The sequence below is a fragment of the Xenopus laevis genome, chromosome 9_10L, assembly GCF_017654675.1.
Source record: "Xenopus laevis strain J_2021 chromosome 9_10L, Xenopus_laevis_v10.1, whole genome shotgun sequence".
Classification (NCBI taxonomy): Eukaryota; Metazoa; Chordata; class Amphibia; order Anura; family Pipidae; genus Xenopus; species Xenopus laevis.
Window position 1 is genome coordinate 24,576,841 of NC_054387.1, and position 27,746 is coordinate 24,604,586.

A 27,746-nucleotide genomic window follows, 5' to 3' on the forward strand; every position below is an offset into this window, starting at 1 on the left:
ATGTAATATCTCTGTCGGGTTGCCCAAGTGTATGCAACTGTCTTATTTTGTTATGATGCATATTGCATATTTTCTGTTAATCCAATAAGCTTTGCCACTGTTTTCATATGGCATGTTATATATTAAAAGGAAATTGCTACTCAGCCAATGATAAACAAAACTCCAAAGAATTAAGAGGGGTTCACAAAATTTCTCATATGACTGTATCTATAATTTCTCAATTATCTGTAATATCTCCATTATTTTATCTATATTTTTTCTTACTTGTCTTTAATTTCAGTCATTGCATTGCTTAACAGTAATTCTCACTGACTTCCTTCTCCACTTTCCTTTACCCTGCCCTTTCACATTTCTCCACAAGCCCTTGTCTCCTTTTTCCCACCACTTACCATACGCATGTGCTGATCCCCCATCTGCCCTTCTCTCACTGACCTACCCTATGTATCATTTTCATTCCCTTTTGGGTTATTCTCTACCCTTCCCCCATGTGCTATTCCCCAATCCCCATATGCCATTTTGTCCCCTTATAAAATGTAAAATAAAACCAGTAGCACACTGATAAAAGTGAGAAAATGAATTCGTTATTTTTTTATTCCATACGCATACAAATCAAGGGCAACATTTAGTGTTCCACTAAGCCCTTTATCAAGCCTAGTGTCCACATGCAATCACAGTGTTATATAGGGCATAAAAGTGGGAGGGACTTGAAACTCCTCCTCTTCAGTGACATCATGTAAAAATGTATAAAATTAGTCTCTTTAAAAGTCCATATTATACTCCATTTTTGTGAATCCTTATACCTAGGTGAATGTACATGGTGAAAAATAATAAAAACTCTGAAGTAATACATAATTGGTCTAATATTATCTGAGATGCATTTCAGACTGATTCTGCACTCAAAACATATGCAGATCTTGTAGTCAGCACTCGGTATACTTCGTAGACCAGTTAATAACCTTACAAAAAGAAACAAAGTGCATTAAAATGATCTACATTAAAACAGTTACATTGAAAGCCAGTAATAATTTTATCAACTTCCAATACTCTGTATGCAAAACACGACTTACTTAAGAATAAACATCCCAGGGGTATATTCTCTATTTAATCCTCGTGGCCATATTGTATCCAGTTTGTGTATCCAATACATCTCCCTGTATTTCAACTGAAGCAACCTATCTCCATCTCTCCTTGGTAAATTTACTGTTTGTATCACTTGAAACTTAATTTGACTTATAGAATGTTTAGCCTGATGAAAGTGATATGGTACTGGTAGAGTGGTGATTTTTTTACATATTGTAGATTTATGCTTTGAGATCCAATCACGGATGAGTAGTCTCGCCAATATAAATTAAACCACAAGGGCACTTTAACAAATAAATAACAAAAGATGAATCACAGGTAAAATAATTGTTGATTGTGTATTGTTTGCCTGTGTGGGGATAATAAAAACAGTTGCCCTTTGTTACTGAATTGCATTGGGTACAATGTAGGCAAGGGAAAGTGCCATATTTCGGATGTTGTAAAAACGTCGGTTATTTCTCTTTTGGGACCCAATGTCTGCTTTAACTAGCTGGTCACGTGTATATATATATATATATATATATATATATATATATATATATATATATATATATAGGATAGACCATAAGTGGAGATTGTTGAAATTGAGGTATATGGGGGAGACAATTTTGTAATAAATGCCAATGTTTCCTTATTATCCTTGACAATTGTCCACTTGCTGTTGTATACATACTCAGAAACACCATTCTATCACCTTCTTTTTTTAACCTTATTGCTGGAGTCTAAAAGACAGTTTCTGTCCATATTATTAATTTTCCCCAATCCTTCTTCAAGTACCTTATTGGGGTAACCCCATTGTGAAAAACCATCAGTCATTTCCCTTAATCTGGTTTCACATAGGGAATCATTGCTCACAATTCTTTTAACCCTTGTGTATTGTGTCGAAGGTAATGATTTCTTTAAGGAAGATGGATGGAAGCTTTGAAAGTGTAACAAATTATTTTTGTCTATTTCTTTTCAGGTCTGACTCAAGTCTCATACCTATTTTAGTTAACTTTACATCAAGGAAATTGAGTGTTTCTGTGTAACAATTTTGAGTAAATTTTGGTTTTTATTCAGTAGCTCTTCAATCGACAGAGCATTTGTTTTTTTTAGAAGGGGTGTAATAAAGGAGTAAACCTTTATCAATAATAATACTTGTATTAATTAAAATAAATATATTAATACAAATATACAGGATCAATGATTAATCCTTTTGATATACTGCTTGTAAACAATAACTTACACACACAAGTAAAGGTAGAATTTAAAAACGTTTACTTAACTTCATATGATGGTAATTACAAGAATAGCCAGTTCTGCACAATCGGTGAGCCCCACAACCTTTGGTTCATCACCCTCAGGTTCCCGATAATCAAGCGATGATCCAAATCCTGGCACCCACTCATGGGTCCGAGGCGAAGCTACCCATGTAAAGTGAAGGTGTGCTTTATAATCAACAGATAGAGAGACCTTTAACCCCAAATGCTGACCTAGGCAATATAGTTAGCTAGCCCAAAATGCTGTCCAATGGAATTCTAAAAGATCAGCAAGAACTTTGTATCTCTTTCACCAAGACACAGTTTGTTACTCAATCTGAGTCTTGTCTGTCTGCTGTCTGTTTATTCATTCTTAAAGATGTTTGCTGGTCAACAATGCCTGTGTATGCTATAGAACGTTTGCCCAGCAATATAACTACATCAGGGACATTGGATTCAAATATCTTATACTTACTCAAACTTAAGGTTTGATTCACTATAAATCAGATATATATTGTAAATCATTAAATCAAATATCCACCGTGCTACATTCCACCCCTTGATTTACAAAATATACTGATAATGGATAGAATTGCTGATGGAAATTTGCCAATATATATTACTAATAGTTGCTCCCAAAAAACCCACCAAATAATATTCTGCACACATACCCATTTAACTATTGCTTGAAAGAATTTATACAATGAGACTGTGTAATTCTGATTGAAGGACACTTCATTTAGCAAAAGATTAAAGAAATCTCAACTACATCCCAAGTCATAAAATACTTCTGTAATGATTAGTGCCCCATGACAAAATCTATGTCTACCTGTAGACAAATTTCTTTGGAAAACATGACAAGCATCCCTTTTGCTCTGCTTTATCATTACAAGCTTTCAGCTGCTCAAATACTTTAGCCAAGGGCAGGTTACATTACGGGCTTTACAGTTCACCTAGTTAAACAGTGCTTCTTCAGGAAGCAATATGTTTACTATCCACTGTATCTGCCATGCACTTTATTTCTACCGAACCTGCCTCCTTATAGAACAATGGCAACTGAATTCAGCTCAGCAGAGTTCAGCAACACATTCTGCCAATGCTTTTCCAAAATACCAATCTATCACTAGTAGCCACAAACTTCAACCATAAGGGTGTACATCGCTCAGTGTATTCAAATCACCTGGGATGATACTATCAAGTCTATTGAGTTTGTGTAAACTACTATGTCCTTCAGCAGAATTGTATATTCCATTATTATGCATTTCAATCATATAGATATATCTCTCTTCAAATCAACCCATAACATTAGCATTACATTACACATATACTGTTACCCTATTTACACATATGCAATAATTACTTATTCCATAATGCTATGTTTACATAGCAATTTATCTCTTAGGATAATAAACTACCCTGGTTATCTTTCTATGCATCAAAATGTTTCACATACTAAATTCTTTAAGATACACCATACTCTATGCTTCAGGTTTACTGCACAATGTTATATACCTTAGAACATATTTGGCTCTCCAGAGGATTTTTATGGCCCTTAGTCTGTTCACTGGCTCTATATACTTCATTGTATGACATTATCATTTTAAGATAATCTGTCCCTGAAACACGTTGCATAAAAAGTTTGACTCACTAAATGTAATAAGTTTGATAGCACTGTCATATGAGATAAAGAGCTCAGTGGTGCTGCCTTTACTCTAAACCCACTTAACTAGCACTTTATAGCTCATGTAACAATCTATAAGTCATATTAACAATAATACAATAGTGTACACAGTCTGCATAACCAATTGAATAAAAGGCAAATATTCATTTATAAAGTCCATGCTCATGATAACTGATGATAAACCAATGTCCATTGAAGTTTCCATCCAACATTAAATAGGTCCCAGGATCTTTATTCACTGAACTGATGTCCGTTGAAGATTAACAATGTCCAAATCTTTGTGTTTACTGTCCATTGTTTTAAGATCAAACCATCTTGGTTAATGCAGCTGTTTACTTCCATGTTAAACCTCTATAAAACAAAGGATCAAGCAGCATCAGTTCTTAGCATTTAAGATCTGTTTTGTCAACTGTTATCAATTTTATAATTTTGTGAGGAGAAATCATAGTTTCCTGCTCTTAAAACACTATCTTTTGTCAACTTTCTTGATTTTCTATAAATTTGTCAAGAATAATCAGCAGACTTGGTTTTAAGTATCTGTCACATGTAAGACAAGACAAAAAAAAAACATTTAAAGGGATCCTGTCATCAGAAAACATAACACATTTATGTGGGCCCACACACACTCAGAAACACTCAAAACAAAAATGTTAAAAACTTGCAAGTTTCACACTTAGGTATTTTATCATAGTTCTTTAAAAACAAAATAGATGTCTTAAGGGCTGTAGTCAAAAATCTGTGCACTTAAAAACAAAACAAAAATTTGTCAAAAATAATATAGGATCAGAATTTCTATTTGAAAATGTTTATGAATGAGCTCATATTTTATACCATATGGTTTTAATTTGGTATTGCCAAATGAAATAACAGTCATAGCATACAAATATATCTATTAATATTTATTTCATTGGAAAAATTATCAAATTTTCAAATACAAAATTAAAATGTCATCCTGAAACAGAGAAAAGAATTATATTATCTGAACACAAAGATGAGTTTAACATAGCTACAATTTTAACAAGTTAACATACTTTTATTACTTCAGTTTCACTACACAACTGATTCCCTTAGTTGAACTTGTATCTCTCTAAAAAGGGAGGGGCAAAAGAGTAGCTACAATTCTGTTCTTAACACAGAGAGAGAGGCACTTTTTACAACTCAACATACGGCTGAAAAACTGAAATGGAAGGGTACAGAAAACAGCTGCAATCCTGTTTTGACAAACGAAAAAAAAACTTTTATAATACACATTCTGCCTTCCTATCATCTAATCTCCTGGATCCTCTCCTTATGTTAAAGCAAGTCCTCTTCCCTATGTGGGATGAATTATTTCCCTTCATTAGCAGGACTGCATGTGTGACACGGTCCTCTATGTTGCCGGTTGCTACATTCTGTTTTTTGGTTAATTTCAACCTCACCGTTTGTTTCAGTTTTTCCCAGCGTTTAAACAAATCAGCAGTGGGAATGCCATCAATTTCAACCTTAGCTACTCCACTCTGAAGCAAATTTAAGAACATCTGCCTGCGGCTGATTTTTAACCTTTCTGTACCCCTTTTTTTTACATCCCGCTGCCTAGCAATAGTTTCTCCTGTGCGTTCTAACTCACCCAGCTGACTCAGCAATGTAGCAGCTTCATGAATAACACCCTGCTTGGCATCTAAAGCACTTAACATTGTAAACAATGGGACTTTCAAATGGATGGGCGATCCTACAAGCAATTTATTTTTCATGTGTGCAGTAAAGGGCGCCATATCTGGCCCTGACCACATCTCTTTTACTGTAGGTGTATTTGGGGGTGCTAACGGATCAGCAATCAAGCCGCTCACACATCCATGCTCTCTTAACCTTTGTATTCCCTCCCCTATAGTACGCCATAGGGTAGAATCCATCATTTCAGTGGGCGTATCATACACTTGTAAGACTGAATCCCTTATCAAATGTAACAGGGAAAAAGTCACAGTAGTATTACGTGCTCTCCTCAGATAAAGCCTCACCCGAGGGTCTTTAGCAATACTGCCTAATCCTATTGCTTCCCTGCTAAGTAAGCATGATACCATCCCCACCCAAATCCCACACTCGCAAGACCCATTTAAGGATACTTTCTCCTCCTTTCTGGGCAAATTTCTGACCCAACTCTGTTAATTCTCCTGCAGTATATGAACGTGTTTCCTCTGTATATTGCTGTTCTGCTGCTTCTGCATTTCCTCTGTAATCCTGATGTCTGTTAGTATTGCCTGCTCTTTGAGTTACTTCTCTCCTTTGTTTGGTAGTTACTATTGGCCTTAGTTTTCCTTCTTCTATATCATCTCCTATTTCAATTTCCTCATCTGAATCTGCTCCTGACCACTGGGCTAACTCCCCCAAGTCTCCTTTATTTACAAGAGCTTTCACTTTAACTGATGCACACTTTTCGGATGATTTTCTCCCTTTCCCTTTTTGCTGTTTATTAACAGTTTTCTCTACATATTGTGAAAACTCTGTTTCCATCTCATCACGGTGCTTTTCTGCGGAAACATTCTCTTAACACAAATAGTTGATCTTTAACTGCCTGCAGTTCAAGTTCAACTGACTCCCTTTTGGTTGTCTCCTCCATTAGCGCCTGAAAACACAACCAACCCACTTGTGCTGCAGACTTCTGCTCTGCCTTGGAATACCAAGACAAATCCAAATTCAGCAACTGGTGACCGGGGTTAGTCACCTGAAAAGGTTGCTGATACTAAATCAATTCATGAGCAACATGGGTCCAGGGTCCGGAACTAGCCCATGTGGGAAGGGTGCTCATTTGATCATCTACCCCTCTAACTTTATTTTTAAACAAGCAGAACATTTTTGCTCTCTTTCAACAGTATGTTTGCCCTGCACAAGCCACTACAATACTGCCACTACCCTACCATATAAAGTTGAACTATAAATAAATTCTACAATTTATACAAGTTTCTATAAGTTATTACTGCACTTCACAGCAATAAAAGGGTTAATCCTGTTCACAGCGCCAAATGTAATAAAGGAGTGAACCTTTATCAATAATAATACTTGTATTAATTAAAATAAATATATTAATACAAATATACAGGATCAATGATTAAACCTTTTGATATACTGCTTGTGAGCAATAACTTACACACACACACACACACACACACACACAAGTAAAGGTAGAATTTAAAAATATTTACTTAGCTTCGTATGATGGTAATTACAAGAATAGCCAGTTCAGCATCAATCAGTCAGCACAATCGGGGAGCTCCGCAAAACTTTGGGTACATGAACCTCAGGTTCCCGACAATCAAGCGATGATCCAAAATCCTGGCACTCTTTCAGGAGTCCAAGGTGAAGCTCTCATTGAAAAGTAAAAGGCGTCCTTTATTCTAAGCAGCTACAGAGATCTTTAACCCCAAATGCTGACCTAGGCAAAATAGTTAGCTAGCCCAAAATGCTGTCCAATGGAATTCTAAAAGATCAGCAAGAACTTTGTATCTCTTTCACCAAGACACAGTTTGTTACTCAATCTGAGTCTTGTCTGTCTGCTGTCTGTTTATTCATTCGCTGGCCAACAATGCCTGTGTTTGCTATAGAACGTTTGCCCAGCAATATATCTACATCAGGGACATTGGATTCAAATAACTATCCCAAAATCTTATACTTACTCAAACTTAAGGTTTGATTCACTATAAATCAGATATACAGTATATTGTAAATAGGGATGCACCGAATCCACTTTTTTGGATTCGGCCGAACCCCCGAATCCTTCGTGAAAGATTCGGCCGAATACCGAACCGAATCTGAACCCTAATTTGCATATGCAAATTAGGGGCGGGAAGGGGAAAACATTTTTTACTTCCTTGTTCTCTGACAAAAAGTCACACAATTTTCTTCCCCGCTCCTAATTTGCATATGCAAATTAGGATTCGGGTTCGGTTCGGCCGGGTAGAAGGATTCGGCCGAATCCGAATCCTGCTTAAAAAGGCCGAATCCTGGCCGAATCCCGAACCGAATCCTGGATTCGGTGCATCCCTAATTGTAAATCATTAAATCAAATATCCACCGTGCTACAAGGGGACAGCGACACCCATTTGAAAGCTGCAAAGAATCAGAAGAAAAAGACAAATATCTGTAAAACTATAAAAAAAAAAATAATGAAAACCAATTGAAAAGTTGCTTAGATTTGGTCGTTCTATAACATAATAAAACTTACTTTAAAGGTGAACCACCCCTTTTAAATAGAGAATATATAAGCAAGTCATGTTTTGCATACAGAGTATTGGAAGTTGATACAATTATTACTGGCTTTCAATGTAACTGGTTTTAATGCACATCATTTTAATGCACTTTGTTTCTTTTTGTAAGGTTATTAACTGGTCTATGAAGTCTGAAATGCGTCTCAGGTAATATTAGACCAATTATGTATCATTTCAGAGTTTTTATTATTTTTCACCATGCACATTCACCTAGGTAAAAGGATTCACAAAAATGGACTATAATATGGACTTTTTTTCATTAAAACAAAACTTTTTTATTGATTTTCTTTTAACAATACAACACAGAAATAAAGATGGGGGGGGGAACAGATCCGCCTGGGGTTCACTCATATTTATCAGAATATGCATACAATTCTCAGGTAGGTATTCGCATTTTAATTCAATCTCAAGCATCCAATTCGTTGAGGCCTTCATCCTCAGTCCATGGCTGCCAAATTTTCCCGAATTTCTCCGGACAGCCCCGTGCCAGGTAGGCAAGTTTAATCATAGGTAAAACATTATTAACTTGACATTTCCACATTCCCAGCGTGGGTACTCTAGGCCCCATCCATCTCATAATAATACACTTTTTTGCGTAATATAGTAGTCCTCTAATGAGAAGAGTCATATACTTGCCCACAACCACTCCCTCCAACACCCCCAACAAACAACAGTGGGGAGACAGCAATGGAGGAAGGGCCAGGTTCTGACTGCTCTCCAAAAGTTTTGTATATGGGGACATTGCCAAGTGCTTACAAGCCTCATCAGTGGATAGTCCTCAAATACTAATGACTGAGATCGGAATTGCCTTGTAAAGGCTGCTCTGAGTTGAAAATAGGAATGAAGTCTAGGGTTACTCGGTATCATATTATCCCTGAGGGTCACATATGGGATAAACGCGTCCTCTACCAGCACATCCTTTAGATTTTTTATGCCCCCTAGTGGGGAAGGTCCACAAAGTGTATAAGATTAGAGTTCCTCCAAAGTGGTAGGTTTGGGGATAACAGTGGGGGATCTACTCCCGTTATACGTAATGCCGACGTCCAGGCCTTGTGCGTTGTTGTTATTACCTCCAAATCTTTAGGAATATCCGTTAGTGTTCTATATGGGACATTTTGCATGGCTTCCAAAGAACCCAGAAATGAGGCCTGGAGTTGCATGTTCGGGTTTTCTGCACTAGGCACAAGCCACCAGTGAACATAGGCTGCCTGTGCCGCCAGGTAATAAGCCCTAAGATTGGGCAGCGCCAGTCCCCCACTATCCAGTGGCGCATATAATGTCTCTTTTGCTATTCGAGGGGCCTTATTGTTCCATATAAAGGTCAATGTGACCTTCTCAATGCTTTGGAAGAATTTGTTTTGATTTGGTATATGCACTGGAGAATTTCGGAACAGTTACAAAAATTTGGGAAGAAATACCATCTTAAATAGGGCCACTCTTCCCCATAGCGTGAGTGGTAAGTGCTGCCATGCCGCTACCATTCTAGGGAAGTGTTGGGTTGCTGGCTCTAGGTTTAACTTACTAAAATTAGCTAAGTTTTTGTGTACTTTAAGGCCTAAATATTTGAATGTGTCCACAACTCGAAGGTCTTGTCTAGGAGATGCCGTTTGAACAGGGGGTAGGTCTAAAGGAAAAAGTACAGATTTCTGCCAGTTTACTTGTAGCCCAGAATGAGTCCCGTGTTCCTGTATGATTTCCATAGCAGCCGCTAATGACGGCCCTGTGTCTTGGAGGTAGAGAAGCACATCGTCCGCATATAGGGAGATTTTCTCCTCAAGAGTCCCAATTTCTAATCCCTTGCAAATTTGTGAAGCTCTAATTTTAGCGGCTAGTGGCTCTATTGCCATTGCAAAAAGCAGAGGGGATAAGGGGCACCCCTGTCTTGTACCCCGCTGTAGCTGTATAGCCGGAGATAGGACTCCATTCACCCTGATTCTGGCTGTTGGGTTGTGATATAGAAGCTTGAGCCAAGCGATGAATTTAGGCCCTATGCCATACTTGGCCAAAAGCTCCCATAAATAAGGCCACTCAACTGAGTCAAATGCCTCTGCCCAGTCTATGGATAAGATAGCTCTACTACCCTTGTTTATATGTGGGAGCTGTATATTGGCGTATAGTCTCCTGATATTTATATCCGTGGCTTTTTGTGGCATAAACCCAGATTGGTCTGGCTCTATAAGGGTAGTAATGACCTTAGTCAGTCTGGTGGCCAAAACCTTTGCCAGAATTTTTGCGTCTACGTTAAAGGACCAGTAACATAAAAAAAATTTTTAAAAAAATTTGTTAGTACACATCAAAACAAAAACACCAACACAAATTTTACTTTAAAATCACAAAGCTTTTATTAAGAAATAACTTACAGAAACTGCACTTCCTGTCCTGTACAGAAACGGCGAAAAAGGCGACCATCCATCCTGCTGGGCTCGATTTCTCCTCCTGGCTACTCTGCTGACAGCGTGTGAAGGAGCAACTATTCACTGACAGGCATCGGCTCTCCTCGGCTCTCCTCTCCTTCACTGTGGATGGCTTCCCTCCTCCTCGCTGCTCCCCCCAGCCAGATCCCGAGCAGAATGATGAATGATCGGCCCGCTTGTCACTTCACAGCCGCACAGTACCTTTATTGCTGCGTATTAACGGTGCGCAGGAGGAAGAGGAGACTGGGTTAACACATTCCAAAGGGATTACAGAGAAAGCTGCTCAGTCCATTGCCCTCACATTTTTATCCTGACCCCTTGTGCCTCTGTGAGCTGAAGTTTAGGAAATACATCGCTACTTCCCTCCCATCTGTAAACATGCGGCTTTCCAGAAATGGTTATAAAATGTTCTGCTCTGCTCGCAGCTCTGCGTGGGTCTGGCCATGAGAATTGAGAAGGCGAGGGCCCGCTATCTCAGGCTCTGTGCATTGCAGCAGGGACGGAAAGGGTGGTTGAAGCACAGTTAGGAAAAGAAAGGCTTTTCTATCTAATTCAGTGTGACAAAGTGTAGCAGCGCAGCAAATGTCACGTCAGGTATTAGCAATAGCGTGTGGGAACAAAGCCGCAGGTGGAAGCGTGAAGGTGCTTGAGCTTGTGCATTGGCTTGTGGGTGCACAAATCCCATGCTGTGCCGTGGGTGCCAGTGGTTTCCTCTTTTTTGACTAGCAAAGCAAAGGGGATGTGGCGCCTCAGGACTTTCCCCCTGCGCACCGTTAATACGCAGCAATAAAGATACTGTGCGGCTGTGAAGTGCAAGCGGGCCGATCATTCATCATTCTGCTCAGGGGATCTGGCTGGGGGGAGCAGCGAGGAGGAGGGAAGCCATCCACAGTGAAGGAGAGGAGAGCCGATGCCTGTCAGTGAATAGTTGCTCCTTCATACGCTGTCAGCAGAGTAGCCAGGAGGAGAAATCGAGCCCAGCAGGATGGATGGTCGCCTTTTCGCCGTTTCTGTACAGGACAGGAAGTGCAGTTTCTGTAAGTTATTTCTTAATAAAAGCTTTGTGATTTTAAAGTATAATTTGTGTTGGTGTTTTTGTTTTGATGTGTACTAACGAATTTTTTAAAAATTTTTTTTTATGTTACTGGTCCTTTAAGCAATGATATTGGCCTGTACGCTTCACATTGGGCCGGGTGCCCTGCCTCTTTTGGTATAACCGCTTCCTGCATAGTTTGGGGGAGTTGGCCTTTTGTTTGGGCATCAGCTAGAGTATCATGTAAATGTGGGACTAGGGTCTTGGCTTTTGCTTGATACCAGTCAGCCGGAAACCCGTCTGGGCCAGGTGTTTTATTTGGGGGCATGTCATGTATTGCCAGTGCTAGGTCATAGTGAGAGATTGGGGAGTCAAGATAAGCTCTCTGTTGGGGGTCTAGAGAATTCAGAGGTATTCCTGTTAGATTTATTTGGTCCTTAGAGACCATCAGTCTTATTGTATATAGTGCGGCATAGTAATTAGCAAATTCCTGTGCAATTCCCCAGGGGTCATTGACTTCAGTATTATCTGGCCTTAATAGCCTTGGTACCGCTACCGTTTCAGCAGGGAATTTAACAAGAGGTGCCAGTACTTTACTATTTTTCTCTCCCTGATTAAAAATTCTCTGTTGTGTATACAGAAGCTCTTTCTTGGTAAGCTCTATCTGCTTTAGCGAGAGGGCCTGCTGTGCCTGCTCTATTGCCTGGTATGTGTCGTTGGTTGGATTAGCTGCGTGGTTTCTTTGCGCGTCAGCACACACCTGTTCTAAGTGTGACACCTCCTCTTGAATAGACCTCCTATACTGTTTTATGCTTTGCATCATTTTCCCCCTGATAGCCTTAAAGGCATCCCAGAGTATATCCGGTGAGGCAGTATCCCTATTCTCTTCCCAGTATTGTACAATTGCTGTGTCACTGTCTTCTGCTATAGTCGGGAGCTTAAGCCACATGGGGCTAAGGCGCCATAGTCTAGTGGTGCGATGGCCTGGGAGAACCAGTGTCAATGCTAGGGGAGAGTGGTCAGACAGCGCCTGTGGTAATATTTTAACTTCGACGACATATCTGATAAAATCTTGAGTTCCCAAAGCCAGGTCGATTCGGGAAAATGACTTATGGGTTGTTGAGTGGCAAGAGAATTCTTTGCTCTGGGGGTGTTTCAGCCTCCATATATCTGACAGGGCCATAGCCTCCGCCCATCGAGTCAGGGTGGAGCATGTATTAGTACCAGCTGGGATCCTATCTACCTGTGGATTCATTACCATATTCATATCCCCTAGTATACAAAGGGGAGCAAGTGGAACTTCAAGAAGTTTGGTCCACACTAATTCCAGGGTCCTTAGAGTGAAAGGGGGAGGAACATAGAGAGTGCAAAGAGTTAGCACCGTATTAAATATTTGACAGTGCAGTATTACAAAGTGGCCTTGAGGGTCGAGTTTGAGTTCTATGAATTTATACGGGGTACCTTTGCGCACTAATATGGATACACCTCGGGCATATGTTGAAAATGGGGAGTGGTAACTGTGCGCCACCCAGTGCTTTTTAAGTGCTATAAGTTTTTGCCCCATTAAATGGGTTTCCTGTAAACATAGGATGGTGGGTGCCCTCTTCTTCAGGTAATTAAATACTGCCACTCTCTTGTATTTGGAATTCATCCCTCTGACATTCCAGGACACAACAGATATGCTATTACTCTCCATATTTAATACATACAATTCTCAGTATAATGCATTCAATGTCCCCAGGCGGATTGGGGGGGGAGGGGGGGAGAAGGAAGAAACAAACAAAGAAACATTCCCATCCCTGCCCAGTCCCAAATGTGGGTGGGCCTGTACCCTTAACTCTAAACATGGTAAGCAATTTACCCTATTGGGGGGGTATTCCAACAGTCAATAACGTGGACTCACAGATCCTTGTCAGGGAGGCTCCGTCCCTTCTTCAGCTATTTGCCGGCTATATTTGGGAAGACTGTAAAAGTCATATGGCACTTAATCAGTGCCTGCAATACAGATCCGCTATGCAGGGTTGCTTGCAAGCATTGAGGCCTTAAAAGTCACTTGACAGTCAATCAGTGCTTGCCTATCAGGCCCGTAAGGAAGGGGTTATACTGGCACCCCGTTCATCAAAGCATAATCGAGTGGGCATAGCCCTAGCTGGAAAGTGGAGGGGATCCACCCTCCAGTGCTGGTTCTGCGGGGGGGTGCCATTAGATATTATCAGGTGTAGTTATGCTTACCCCAATTCGCCCTTTCACTGGATCAGCAAATATGTACATTCCCAGGTAGTCAGTGTTGTTCTCACCGCTTGTTGTGCTTTGTGAGTTGACTAGCCAGTCATTACTCATTGGGGGGAGGAGGTGAGTTGGGTCGTCGTCTCCTTGGCCCTCTCTGGTCTAGCCAGGTAGTGGCCTCCTCAGGCGTCGCAAAGAAATGCGTGTTAGATCCATCTTGAACTCTAAGGTGTGCCGGGTACAGCATGGCGTAAACCAATTGGTCCTCTCTGAGTCTCCTCTTCACCACTGTAAATGTGGATCTCTGTTTTTGCAGGGCTGCCGAGAAATTAGGATAGAAAGAGACTGTCGTGTTCTGGATGGTAATGGGCCCTTTTTGTCTGGCCGCCCGTAATGCTGCATCTCTGTCTCTAAAGTTTAGGAGTTTTGCCAGTAGCGGTCTTGGCGGTGCCCCAGGGGGCAGGGGACGGCTTGGAACTCGGTGTGCACGCTCCACAACCAGCTGCGAGGAGAAAACATTTGCTCCAAATTGTTGCAGCAGTATTTGCTCCACATATTGTTCTGGCGCGTCGCCTTCCTCTTTTTCTGGTAGGCCTATAATGCGTATATTACTACGCCTCTGGCGATTTTCCAGGTCTTCCACATGTGCCTGGGTTTGTTTTAGTTACCTCAACTTCCTTCACTCTGTCTCTGACATTTTGGAGGTCCTGGCGCAGCAGCGAAATATCAACCTTTATGCCATCTATGCGCTCCGACAGCGTGGCAGTACTTGTGTGAAGCGCCGCTGTATTGGTATTAATAGCTGTGAGGATCTGCGCCATGGTAGGTTCCACTGAATTTCCAGCCCCTTCAGTGTCTGGTGGTGTGCTGCTTGAGGAAGCTCGGGCCGTGGGTCCTTTAGCGCCTTGTTGGCTGCCGCCGCCATTTTGCGATGGAGATAGGTAGTGGTCCAACCTGTTAGACGGTTCGCGACGGCTCTTTTGTTCACCTCTCCTCATTTCGGTTTTCGTTGAGTGACTTAAGCGTGAGGGGTACTCGGCTGTCTTCTTTCAAGCGGTTCTGTGCCGGCTATTGCGTCGGATATTGAGAAGGGACTGCGGAGCTTTTCAATCTATGGTCTGTTAGTGCGAATGCCCATTTGTGTTATAGTATCTGCAGGGGCTCAAGTAACTCAGCGCTATGTTTGCAAGTCTCTATGAGCAGCACTCTGTTGCCCCTGGGCAATCCTGCAACCTTAGCATCTGCTACAGTAATATTGGGCCAAAGGTATAGGGCTGCTTAGGTCCCTTGTATTCAACTGTGCCTTTCATATACAGCATGGTCTCCTGCCCTGCCGTGCACCCCAAGTTACACCACGGCTTGTTGTTTTGGCCCCTGGGAGGTGTGGCAGCTTATCCTACGCTGGGGCCAGAAAGAGGGGCGCCCCCGGGGCCTAAGATGCACTTTGCACACCCTCTATTGTACTTTGAGGGTTATGACGCGCCGGGTTGGGCGGGCGCTGCTCAGCGTCATTCAGCCGCCGGGAAATTTAGTCCCCCGCTTCAACCGCGGGTGCAGGCCGCAGTCAGATCGATGCCGCACCCAGGAGATCGGGCTTTGCCGCGCGCAGCAGCAGAGGCTTTGGGTGAATCCTCCGGCGGTAGACCTTGAGGGTAGCAAGCCCGGACTGGCAATCTGTGGGTTCTGGCAAATGCCAGAAGGGCTGCTGTATGGTTCCATAGAAAGTTACCATAGAGTGGGCTGGTTGAGGGCTGTTTGGGCTGGTAGGAGGCTGTTTGGGCCTCTGCGTACTTGGAATGGCAGGGCCTATTTTGACTCCCAGTCCAGGCCTGGAGGGTAGTGAGCCCTCTCTGCAGCCGCAAGTCCCGGTATTAACTTTGGGCCCCGGGAGCGCTTGTGCCGCACGTCTTGTGCACTGCGCAGTCAGACACGCCCCCCATAATATGGACTTTTAAAGAGACTAATTTTATACATTTTTACATGATGTCACCATGAAGAGGTGGAGTTTCATGCCCCTCCCACTTTTATACCCTATATAACACTGATTGCATGTGGACACTAGGCTTGATAAAGGGCTTAGTGGAGCCCAAAACGTTGCCCTTGATCTTTATATATTGATTTGTGCTACTGGTTTTATTTTACATGGAATGCAAGACCTGAAGGGCAGTCAAAGGTCATCTAGTTTGAGCACCTGACACCCTCTTGGGTACATAAATAAGGGTTTGAGCACTCCATAACTGATAAACATTTTGTCCCCTTATGTCCCCATGTGCTGTTATCTTTCACTTTCCGCTTTCTATTCTGTGCTCCACACAACCCCACCCCAGCACAAAGGCTACCCTCTAAAATATCCCCAAGCACCATTCTATTTTCCTAAAGCTTCCCTTATTTACTTTTCCATTCAATTCCTTATTTGTATTAAACCAGCATGTATTATACTGCATGAGCACACTGTTCTAATGTATCAGAAATAAGCTAGTAGACTTAAGGCATGAAGACCCAAAGTTACGGAAAGATCCGTTATCCGAAAAACCCCAGATCCTGAGCATTCTGGATAACAGGTCCCATACCTGTATAAGAGAGGAAAATATAGTACAGCTACTACTATTAATGGAAGAAGCTTACAACTAGGTAAATTATGGGTAACTTATTAATGATGGCCAAATTGGACCCATTTCGCTTTGCCAAATATTCGCAAAAAGATGAAAATTTGCAAAATGCATTGAAGTCTATGGGCAACAACATTTTTTTGGTATACAACTCGCGTCAAATTTTTTCACCCCATGGAGTCATTTTTGCAGTGAAACTTGGGGAAAATTTTCACTCCTCAGTACAAATAATACCAAAGTTGTCTCCAGAAATACAATGGGGGAGCATTCAATTCAATTCAATGATACACCTCATTAAAAAGTCACAATACATACGTAAGCAATAATTCAAATTGATGTAGCATAATCTATGTAGTTAGCAGCATATTTACGTTGATTAATATAGTCAAATAATTGAATAAAAGTAAATAAATGCTAAATAAATTAGTTTTAATCCAGACCCACTGAATTATATAGAAATCATTAATAGGTTATAAATATTATTATTCTGCAAAACAATTTAATTCCCAATTTCCGTTTAGACCCTTATGGAATAACAGTATTCAATTTAAAAATCCAGAATGCTTCCCTTCTCAAAAGGGACAACTCCGTATCTCCCGTAACTCTATCTATTATATGGAAGGATATGCATAATTTACTCCCATGGTGTTCAATCAAATGCCAAACTCATATCTCACCTGGATAGGCAATTCTTATATACGCTTTCTAATCGATCTTATAGTTTTGCCTATATACTGAAGTCCACAAGCACAAGTTACCAAATAGATGACACCACTTGTGCCACCATTCGCATAAAAATTAGTTATTACTTCTCCATTGTCCAACTTGATCTCTCCTACCTCGCTTTGTCCTACCACTCAATAGATCATCACGACTGGTCCCAATTGCCCTATCATAAGCAGTCTTAATATCACTAAATGCATATCCTCGTTCCACAAAGCAATCCTATAAAGAAATTGCCTGGGAATTGAAAGAATCCCATGTGGTGCATATCCTGAGTAGTCATAGAAACTGCCCCACTAGCCCACCCCGTAAAACAGTACCAGGGTGAAAACTATCAGCATGAAACAAATTGTTACGTGTGATTCGTTTCCGATATAAGTCGGTGGTGATAATATTACCATTCACAATGAATTTGATATCTAAAAAGGACATTTTATGGGTATCAATCTCAATGGTGAAAGAGATGCCCAACAGGAAACAGAAACTATTAACCCCTGATGGTAACAGGAGGGGTCCTGACTGTAGGTGTAATGTTATAAATCTTTCTAAACATACACTTTCTAATGATAAATTGAATGCTTTGAGTTATGGATTAAACTTAAAACATGTGTTACCCCCATAACCAAATTTTGCTTATAAAAGGGGATGTAGTTTGGGAATCATGTTGTTCCCGAGTTTATTCACAGATTCAAAAGCCATGAAACCTACCCATTGGTTGGATACCAATGGCTGTTATAGGTGTGGAGTATCCCGTTGTCAAGCGTGTAATTTTATGAAACCATCAAAAGATTTTACAGGTAATAATAGTCCTAGACACTATAAAATAAATTTTTAATGCGAATTGTGTCATCTATTTGGTAACTTGTGCTTGTGGACCTCAGTATATAGACAAAACTATAATACCGATTAGGAAATGTATATCAGAACATCTAGATTGCGTATGCAGATGAGATATGAGTTTGGCTGTGGCTAAGCATTTGATTGAACATCATGGGAGTAAATTATGCATATTCTTCCAAATAATAGACAAGAGTTGTATCGAGCATTAGGAAGGGAAATACGGAGTTGTCCCTTTTGAAAAGGAAAGCATTCCGGATTTCTAAATTAGATACCGTTATGCCTAAGGGTCTAAATAGAGATTGCCAATTAAATTGTTTTGTAGAATAATAATATTTATGACCCATTAATGATTTATATATAATTCAGTGGGTCTTGATTAAAACTAATTTATTTAGCCTTTAATTATACAATTTGCTGGTATTATCTCATCAAATTGATCAACCAATGTTACATTATTTTGTGCAAATAAATCAACTATTTGTCTGCTAATTTATTTATTCTCATTGTGGGGGAATGGCTCTTTAGGTAGTAGCAGCAGCAACTCCTTTCACACAGACAGTAGACAGTACACAGGTTTCCAGCTGATCTCACGTGTGCATTTATTTAACACAGCAGCTTAAACACCAACATAACAGTTCATACCCTTTGGGAAGGCAGTAAACAAAAATAGTCCAGCTGTACTGATAAATGAAAATGTCCTTTTCCCAAAGGTCCCACAGTCTCCCACTGGGGCAATATAAGTCCAGCAAACAAAATTAACTGTTAACTCAGTCCTTTGGAGATTCCTTGTGCTTTTCTCTTGGAAGCAGCCACTCCCCAAACACTTAAGGCAGAAGCTGGTAGCCAGTCCTTGCTACCAGATAACTTGTCTCTTTCTGGAAACTTGTGCCCAGCAATAAAAGTCCTTATGCTTTAAACACAGGTAACATGCAGTTACTAAGCAAACTTTTAACACAGCACTCCAGTAGCTCTCCTTTCTCTCTCTCTCTCCAGGGCAGAGAGCAGCCTTAATTGAGACCCCACCTTTTACTCCAGGTGAGGCTAATCACCTCCCTGCTACTCAGAGCCTCATTTTCACATCCCTCTGCACTGCTTCATAGAGAATTCTGGGAGGGATATACTTTCCATCTATGATTTTCCCAACCATGCTACATCATCTACACTTACCATTATGGATACACATTACCTTATTGTTATATGGTCATTCATTTGTTTATATTTATTTAATTACTAATTAATTATGCTTATTATTTGGTTATTATGAATTTATATTATGGTATTTCATTCCATTGTCTTTCATTTATTTACTTTTATTCAATTATTTGACTATACTAATCAATGTTAATATGCTGCTAAGTATATAGTTTATGCTTACACATGTATTGTGACTTTTTAATCAGGTGTATCATTGAATTTTATTGGTATGGTTATTTAAATGTTTCACCTACAGGGGGCACTTAAGTTTCTGATGAAGTGACAATGAGTCACGAAATGTGTTAAGCTTCCCCTGCCCACTTTAATTATTGTATTTAAAATGGATCAATAAAGCTTCAACTATTTTATCAAAGTTTGGTTTCACTGTGATCGTCACCCGGCAAAGTAATCCTCATCGTGAAGTATCTTATTTCACGTTCAGAGCAGCTGGTGAGTTATATACTCATTTCCTTCCTGTGATGATTTGAATGGCGTGCACCGCTTCTTCCTCCTTTAAGATTATGTTGCAGAGACCATTGTGTGAAGGAGATACTACAAGTGTAAATTTGCTATGTGATAAAAGACATAAAGTGAACAAAACATCTAATTTTGCAGTGTAATAATGTTCCCTATGCAGTTTATTGGTTTGCTAATTTTACTTGAGTAGTGGGAATTTAAATATCTACTGAAAAATGGGTTTTTGCGGATTGTTTTTTTGCAAAAAACTAACTGCTTTTTCAGGAAGAAGTTTTATTACTGCACTCTAGTGTTAAGAACAAAATGTGCAATCATACTTCTTTTGAAGTCTGAACCAGAATGTGTTTGCAAAGCATATGTTAAATATGTGCATAGTAAACCATATTTGTGAAATTGCTGTTTAGGTGTTGCTTGGTTTGAAAAACACATGAACGCAATGTTTGTTAAAAATTCTCCAAAGCATTCCTGATATTTCAGCAGCATGTAGAATTACTTTTTTTTGCCTGCTATGTACCTTCCCTCTGTGTGTGTGACACACCTTTCTCAAGTGTGTGTCACACACTTGAGAAAGGGTCCTTGCTGACTCAAAACATGTTGTGTATTTTGGAATAAAAGTTTTGCAACACAGTACTGCGGATGCTTTGTGGCCTCCTTCATACAACGTGTATTGATAGTAACATAGTAAGTTTGGTTGAAAAAAGGTCTATCAAGTTCAACCTTATAACTTTTTTTAACATGCCTAACTGCCAGTTGATCCAGAGCAAAAAAAAACCCCATCTGAAGCCTGTCCAATATGCCTCTTAAAGCTATCTAATGTATCAGCCAGTACTACTGATTCAGGGAGAGAATTCCACATCTTCACAGCTCTCACTGTAAAAAAACCCTTCCGATTATTAAAGCTGGCCATAGATGCAAAGATCCAATCGTACAAATCGAGGATTCGTACGATTTTCGGTGTGGAGAGTCCCGACATTTTTCGTCTGATTGAGATAGGTCGTTTGGACGATCAGACAGGTTAGAAAATTTCTGTCAGCTGCCGATAATATCTCTGCATGTATTGCCAATCGTACGATTTTCAGTGGGAGACTGTCACTAGCTTTGTCGGACATAACTATCGTAGGATTGCTTTGAGGGGCAGAACATCGGCTGATCTGTTCTTTAACTACTTTATTTGATCTGAATGGTAAGACTTTGATCTTTATGGTTAGTGGCAGGTCGGGAGATGGGAAAGTCTGATCGGATCTTTGTGTATGTGGCCAGTCTGAGGCGGAACCTCTTTTCTTCTAAACGGAATGGGTGACCTTGTGTTAGCTAGAAAGAGGTACTGGTAAATAAAGCATTAGAGATATTATTATATGATCCCCTTATATATTTATATATAGTTATCATATTACCCCTTAAACGCCTCTTCTCCAGCGTGAACATCCCCAATTTGGCCAGTCTTTCTTCATAGCTAAGATTTTCCATACCTTTTACCAGCTTAGTTGCCCTTCTCTGTACTCTCTCTAATACAATAATGTCCTGTTTGAGCACTGGAGACCAAAACTGTACAGCATATTCTAGATGAGGCCTTACCAGTGGTCTATAAAGTGGAAGAATGACCGCTTTGTCCCATTAATCATGCCCCTTTTAATACAGCTCAAAACCTTATTTGCCCTTGATGCTGCTGATTGGCATTGCTTGCTACATCCAAGTTTATCATCTACAAGGTCCTTTTCCATAATGGATTTGCCTAGTGCAGTCCCATTAAGGGTATACGTGGAATGGATCTTTTTACGTCCCAGGTGCATGACTTTACATTTCTAAACATTGAATCTCATTTGCCACTGCCCAGATTGCCAGTTTGTTAAGATCCTTTTGCAAGGATGCCACATCCTGGATGGAATTAATTGGGCTGGTTAGTTTTGTGTCATCTGCAAAAACTGAAACATTACTTACAACTCATTAATGAACAAGTTACATAGTTACATAGTTACATAGTTAAATTGGGTTGAAAAAAGACAGTCCATCAAGTTCAACCCCTCCAAATGAAAACCCAGCATCCAAAGTTAAATAAAAGTAGACCTAATACCAAGCCCTGAGAGACCTCACTAAGAACCTTACTCCAAGTAGAGAATGTACTATTAACACCCGCCCTCTGTACCTAGGGTTGCCACCTTTTCTGGAAAAAAATACCGGCCTTCCTATATACTTTGCTGTTTTTTCCTATTAATAACATTGGCATCAAGCATCATTTTTACCGGCCAAGCAGTGGGGTTTTGCTTTTGCAAAATCCAAATAGATCACATCTACTGCCCCCCCACTGTCCAGCATCTTACTTACCTCATCATAAAAAGCAATCAAATTTGTCTGACATGACCTATCCTTCATAAAGCCAGGCTGATTGCTGCTCATAATTTCATTCATTTGTACAAATTTTTGAATGTGATCCCTTAAAGGGATACTGTGTTGGGAAAACAATTTTTTTCCCAAAATGAATCAGTTAATAGTGTTGCTTCAGCAGAATTCTGCACTGAAATCCATTTCTCAAAAGAGCAAACAGATTTTTTTATATTCAATTTGAAATATGACATGGGGCTAGACATATTGTCAATTTCCCAGCTGCCCCAAGTCATGTGACTTGTGCTCTGATAAACTTCAATCACTCTTTACTGCTGTACTGCAATTTGGAGTGATATCACCCCCTCCCTTTTCCCCCCCAGCAGCCAAACAAAAGAACAATGGGAAGGTAACCAGATAACAGCTCCCTAACACAAGATAACAGCTGCCTGGTAGATCTAAGAACAACACTCAATAGTAAAAACCCATGTCCCACTGAGACACATTCAGTTACATTGAGAAGGAAAAACAGCAGCCTGCCAGAAAGCATTTCTCTCCTAAAGTGCAGGCACAAGTCACATGACCAGGGGCAGCTGGGAAATTGACAAAATGTCTAGCCCCATGTCAGATTTCAAAATTGAATATAAACAAAATCTGTTTGCTCTTTTGAGAAATGGATTTCAGTGCAGAATTCTGCTGGAGTAGCACTATTAACTGATGCGTTTTCAAAAGAACATGGTTTCCGATGACAGGATCCCTTTAACAAGCCTTCAAATAATTTGCCCACCACAGATGTCAAACGTACTGGCCTATAATTGCCAGGCTGAGATCATAATCCCTTTTTAAATATTGGAATGACATCAGCTTTTCTCCAATCTATAGGTACCATACCAGATGAAAGCGAATCTGAGAAAATCAGAAATAGCTTTCTTAGAACCCTGGGGTGTATGCCATCAGGCCCCGGAGCCTTGTTTACATAAGTTTTTATTCAAGCTTTATAGATCATATCCTGAGTCAGCCACTGACTAGATTGAGCTGAGCCATCAGTGTGCCTATGAAGTGAGCCTGGGAACCCAGACTCCTCTATTGCATTTTCTGTATCTGTTACAACCATACTGGTACCATTATTTAATGGAGCAACACTCTCAACCCGCATCTTTTTACTATTAGTATATTTTTAAAAACTTTTTGGGGTTAGTCTTGGCCTCAGCCGCAATTCACTCTTCATTTCCTTTCTTTGCCTTCCGGATTGCTGATTTACAACATTTATTATAGTGTTTATATTCATTAAATGCAGCTTCTGTCCCAACAAACTTGTAGTTTTTAAATGCCTTCCACCCTCACAGTGTTCTACAGGGGCACCATAGAGAGTGAGCTGCATCTTCGTCTGGTACAGTAGTGCCAGCGCTGCTAACCGGAAAAGTCTACAGCCAGGTCCGGACTGAGAATTAAAATAGGCCCTGGCATTTCCGGTACACAGACGCCCAATCAGCCCACACAGAGGCCCAAACAGCCCACCAGCCCACTAGATACTGATTTCCTATGGGACCTTATAGCAGCCCCTCTGGCATTTGCCAGAACCCACCGATTGCCAGTCCGGGCCTGTCTACAGCAGACTGTCAGAGCAGCTGGCAACATCATTGGAACGGCTCATACAATCACACAGGCGTTGTGTAAGAAAGGCCTCCTGCATTGCACTGGACTCCACACACCCCTCATACGGACTGTTCACGCTGCTCCCATCTGGCAGACTCTTTCACAGCATTAAAGCTCAATCAACCAGGCTGCTCGCAAGCTTTTTTCCACAAGCTATCAGACTCCTCAAACTCACTGCCTGCCCTCCCACTACATTCCAGACACACCTGAATCTACCTCAGAGACACTGATATCTGTACTAGCTGGAGTCACATAATCTCGTCTCACTGTGTATTTGTATACTGCTGAGATGACAATAAAGTTTACTTTGACTTTCTTTCCCATTAATTTCTTTCCTTAAGCCACATAGGGTGATTCTTAGAGATTCTATATTTACTTCTTAAAGGGAATAAATTGAGCAGTAAACTGATTTACTACATCCTCCCCAACACTCTCGATACATATTTGGCTAGTTCCTGAGCTAAGGCTTTTCTTAAAGAGATGTTCAACTTTCAAACCCTTTTTTTTTCAGTTCAGTTGGCGTGAATGTTCACCAAAAATAGACATTTTTCAATTGCTTTTCATTTTTTTCCAAGACTAAAAGAAACCACATTGATGTAACTTATAGAGTGCTTGACCTACATCAGAAAATAGAATTCTTGTTGGGACATGTCCCCATTTAATTAAACTCTTGGATTCTGCTCAGCAGAGCCAAAGATAAGAAATGTATCAAACTAATGTATCCTTTAGAACAGTTTACAGAGTAGGCGACCCCCTCCAAGAGCTGCTCCAGAAAACATAGAAAGGTGAAAATGCCATTTTTAAACTTCAAAAACTATTACAAATAGAAAGAAGAAAGTAACTGAAAAAGTCTTAATTTCTGGTGAACTACCTGAAACCAACTGAACTGAAGTGTTGAAAGGTGTGCAACCCCTTTAAACCAAATAGAAAAGGTGCTAACTCCCTGTACTGGGAATCTATCAGTTCAGCCTCCTGTATGTCCATAAAGGTTCTTCTTGATAGCTTCACCCATTCAGTGTTATAAAAAGCATTCTTTGAATATGATAAAGAGGTTTTGAGTGGGTAAGGAAACTCCTAGTACAGTGTCTTTGTTGTATGAACTAGAAACTAAATTCTGTTCTCAAGGGGTTTTGGAGACTCTGAGACTGTATGCAATTGTGTTCTGAAAGGGAGTTCCCAGGGCAGGATCTTTGTTTTCCCAAATAGAGGAGACATATTATGAGGACCAATTGTTGAACTTGGTTTGCTGCGTTATCTTTTAAAGGGCCTATATTATAAAAGGGGACCTGTCACACTAAGAAACAATTCCATATTCTTGTATTTGTCAAGCAAATAAATTTCATTTACACTATATACTATATACATGATTTAAATCTAGTATCCTTCAGTCTTGGAATTCACAATCACAGCAAACGGGCAGACACCATATTTTTTATGAGCCAGAATGGGGACCTGATGTCCATGGACATGCTACACAGTTATGTGAAATGCAGTGACATCTAGGAAGTACTGAATGGAAAGTGAAAGTAATTGTCTGTTCTGCCTCTATGTCTAAAGCTGGCCATAGACGTGCAGATTTTAGCCAAATTTCGAATGAACAATCATCCGTGCCAATCTTCTGACCTGCTACTAACCATTCAGATTAATATAAGTATTAAAGAGAACAAATCACACAATGCTTGGGCCATTAAATGATAGACGGCAATCGTACATAACCTATGTCCGACAAATTGTAGTTTCCGTTTCCCACTGGTAATGCCCGATAGGCATTACATGCAGAGATCTTATCAGTAGCCGATATAAATCTTTTAACCTTTACGATCGATGGACACGGTACAAAAAATGTCAGGACACTCCACACACTATCCTAAAATTATACAAATCGTTGTTTTGTAGGATAGGATCTTTGTGTCTATGGCCAGCTTAAGACATAGAGGCAGGGAAGGCAATATATAAATTGAAAGTTGTATCATTGCACTACATGTGTAGTGCAATGATACAACTTTTATAACTCAAAATTGCTCTCTTGTAATATTTAGGAACTGGGCACGAAAGAAGAGGAGAAGGTGTCTGCATTAACAAAGGCACGTGTAGAATTCCATGAACAGATTGGACACCTTGAGGCCCAACTTTCAACACAAGAAGGACTTAGAGAAAAAATCAGCACACTGGAAAGACAGCAGAAAGGTGAAACATGGCTGATGTTTTTATAGATTTTTCGTAAATACAGTCATATGAAAAAGTTTGGGAACCCCTCTCAGCCTGCATAATAATTTACTCCACTTTCAACAAAAAAGATGGGTGTATGCAGAACAAAGATTTTAGGTCAAGCAGTATTCAGTTGTATGAAATTAAAAAAATCGGGTACTCTAATTTTGCTTATTTGAATGAACTGCTCAATACTGATTACTGGCAACACTAAATTTGTTGGATTAGCTCGTTAAGCCTTGAACTTCATAGGCAGGTGTATCCAACAATGTGAAAAGGTATTTAAGGTGGCCAATTGCAAGTTGTGCTTCTGTTTGACTGATCGCATGGGAAGAATTATAAGGGGTTCCCAAACGTTTTCATATGTCTGTGATATATCCTAACCGTAGGTAGTATTTTCCCCTAAATTGTCAGCTCATTGTAATATATGTTTTGTGACAGGAACGTTCTTCCTTGCTGATGTAAGCAGTAGGGCAGCTCCAAATAATTTGTATCAGTGCAGATATAGTTACATAGTAACATAGTTAAATTGGGTTGAAAAAAGACAAAGTCCACCAAGTTCAACCCCTCCAAATGAAAACCCAGCATCCATACACACACCCCTCCCTACTTTTAATTAAATTCTATATACCCATACCTATACTAACTATAGAGCTTAGTATCACAATAGCCTTTGATATTATGTCTGTCCAAAAAATCATCCAAGCCATTCTTAAAGGCATTAACTGAATCACAACATCACCCGGCAGTGCATTCCACAACCTCACTGTCCTGACTGTGAAGAACCCCCTACGTTGCTTCAAATGAAAGTTCTTTTCTTCTAGTCTAAAGGGGTGGCCTCTGGTACGGTGATCCTCTTTATGGGTAAAAAGGTCCCCTGCCATTTGTCTATAATGTCCTCTAATGTACTTGTAAAGTGTAATCATGTCCCCTTGCAAGCGCCTTTTTTCCAGAGAAAACAACCCCAACCTTGACAGTCTACCCTCATAATTTAAGTCTTCCGTCCCTCTAACCAATTTAGTTGCACGTCTCTGCACTCTCTCCAGCTCATTTATTACTTAAGGACTGGAGTCCAAAACTGCACTGCATACTCCAGATGAGGCCTTACCAGGGACCTATAAAGAGGCATAATTATGTTTTCATCCCTTGAGTTAAAGGGGACCCGTCACCCAAAAAAATTATTCAAAATCCTATTTTATCCCATTAGTCCAGCAAAATGAACTTTAATTACACTATATAAATAATTTGTATCTTGTTTTCCTTCAGTCTGGGAATTCATAATTATAATAAGCAGGCAGGAGCCATTTTGTGGACACTGTTATTAAGGCAAGTCTTGTATCTTCTCAGAATCTTGTTTGTGCACCATAATGTGTAACCTGATGTCCATCCCCATGTCCTGGCTACACAATTAAATGGTGAATAGAACGGGGGAATGTGGGGAGGGCAGTGACATCTAGGAAGTGCTGAATGGAAAGTGAAAGTAATTGTCTGCCCCGCCTCTATGCCCGTGGCATAGAGGAGGGGCAGACAATATTTGATTGACAGCTGAGATTTTTAAATGAGCTTACAACATCTATGAATGCTTTAATAAAAAATAGAAATTGGATTTCATGTTTAATTTGAAAAGGACTTTTATTATACAGATTTTTGTGTCTGGGTGACAGGTCCACTTTAATGCCCTTTTTTATGCAAGATAGAACTTTATTTGCTTTAGTAGCCACAGAATGACACTGCCCAGAATTAGACAACGTGTTATCTACAAAGACCCCTAGATCCTTCTCATTTAAGGAAACTCCCAACACACTGCCAT

General features: G+C 40.2%; 1 protein-coding gene across 5 annotated transcripts in view; it reads left to right on the top strand.

The window, feature by feature from the left end:
• The window catches only part of lrrc45.L (leucine rich repeat containing 45 L homeolog), a 78,997-nt gene that overhangs the window by 47,254 nt on the left and 3,997 nt on the right, over window positions 1-27,746 (top strand). For 3 of the 5 annotated variants that reach the window (XM_041576952.1, XM_018235051.2, XM_018235052.2), the window contains one exon: window positions 25,768-25,915. In XM_041576952.1, coding sequence (XP_041432886.1) covers window positions 25,768-25,915 — 148 coding nt within the window. Of the gene's footprint in view, window positions 1-25,767; window positions 25,916-27,746 lie in introns of those variants that run through there. The other 2 variants (XR_005964143.1, XR_005964144.1) reach the window with 1 other exon arrangement.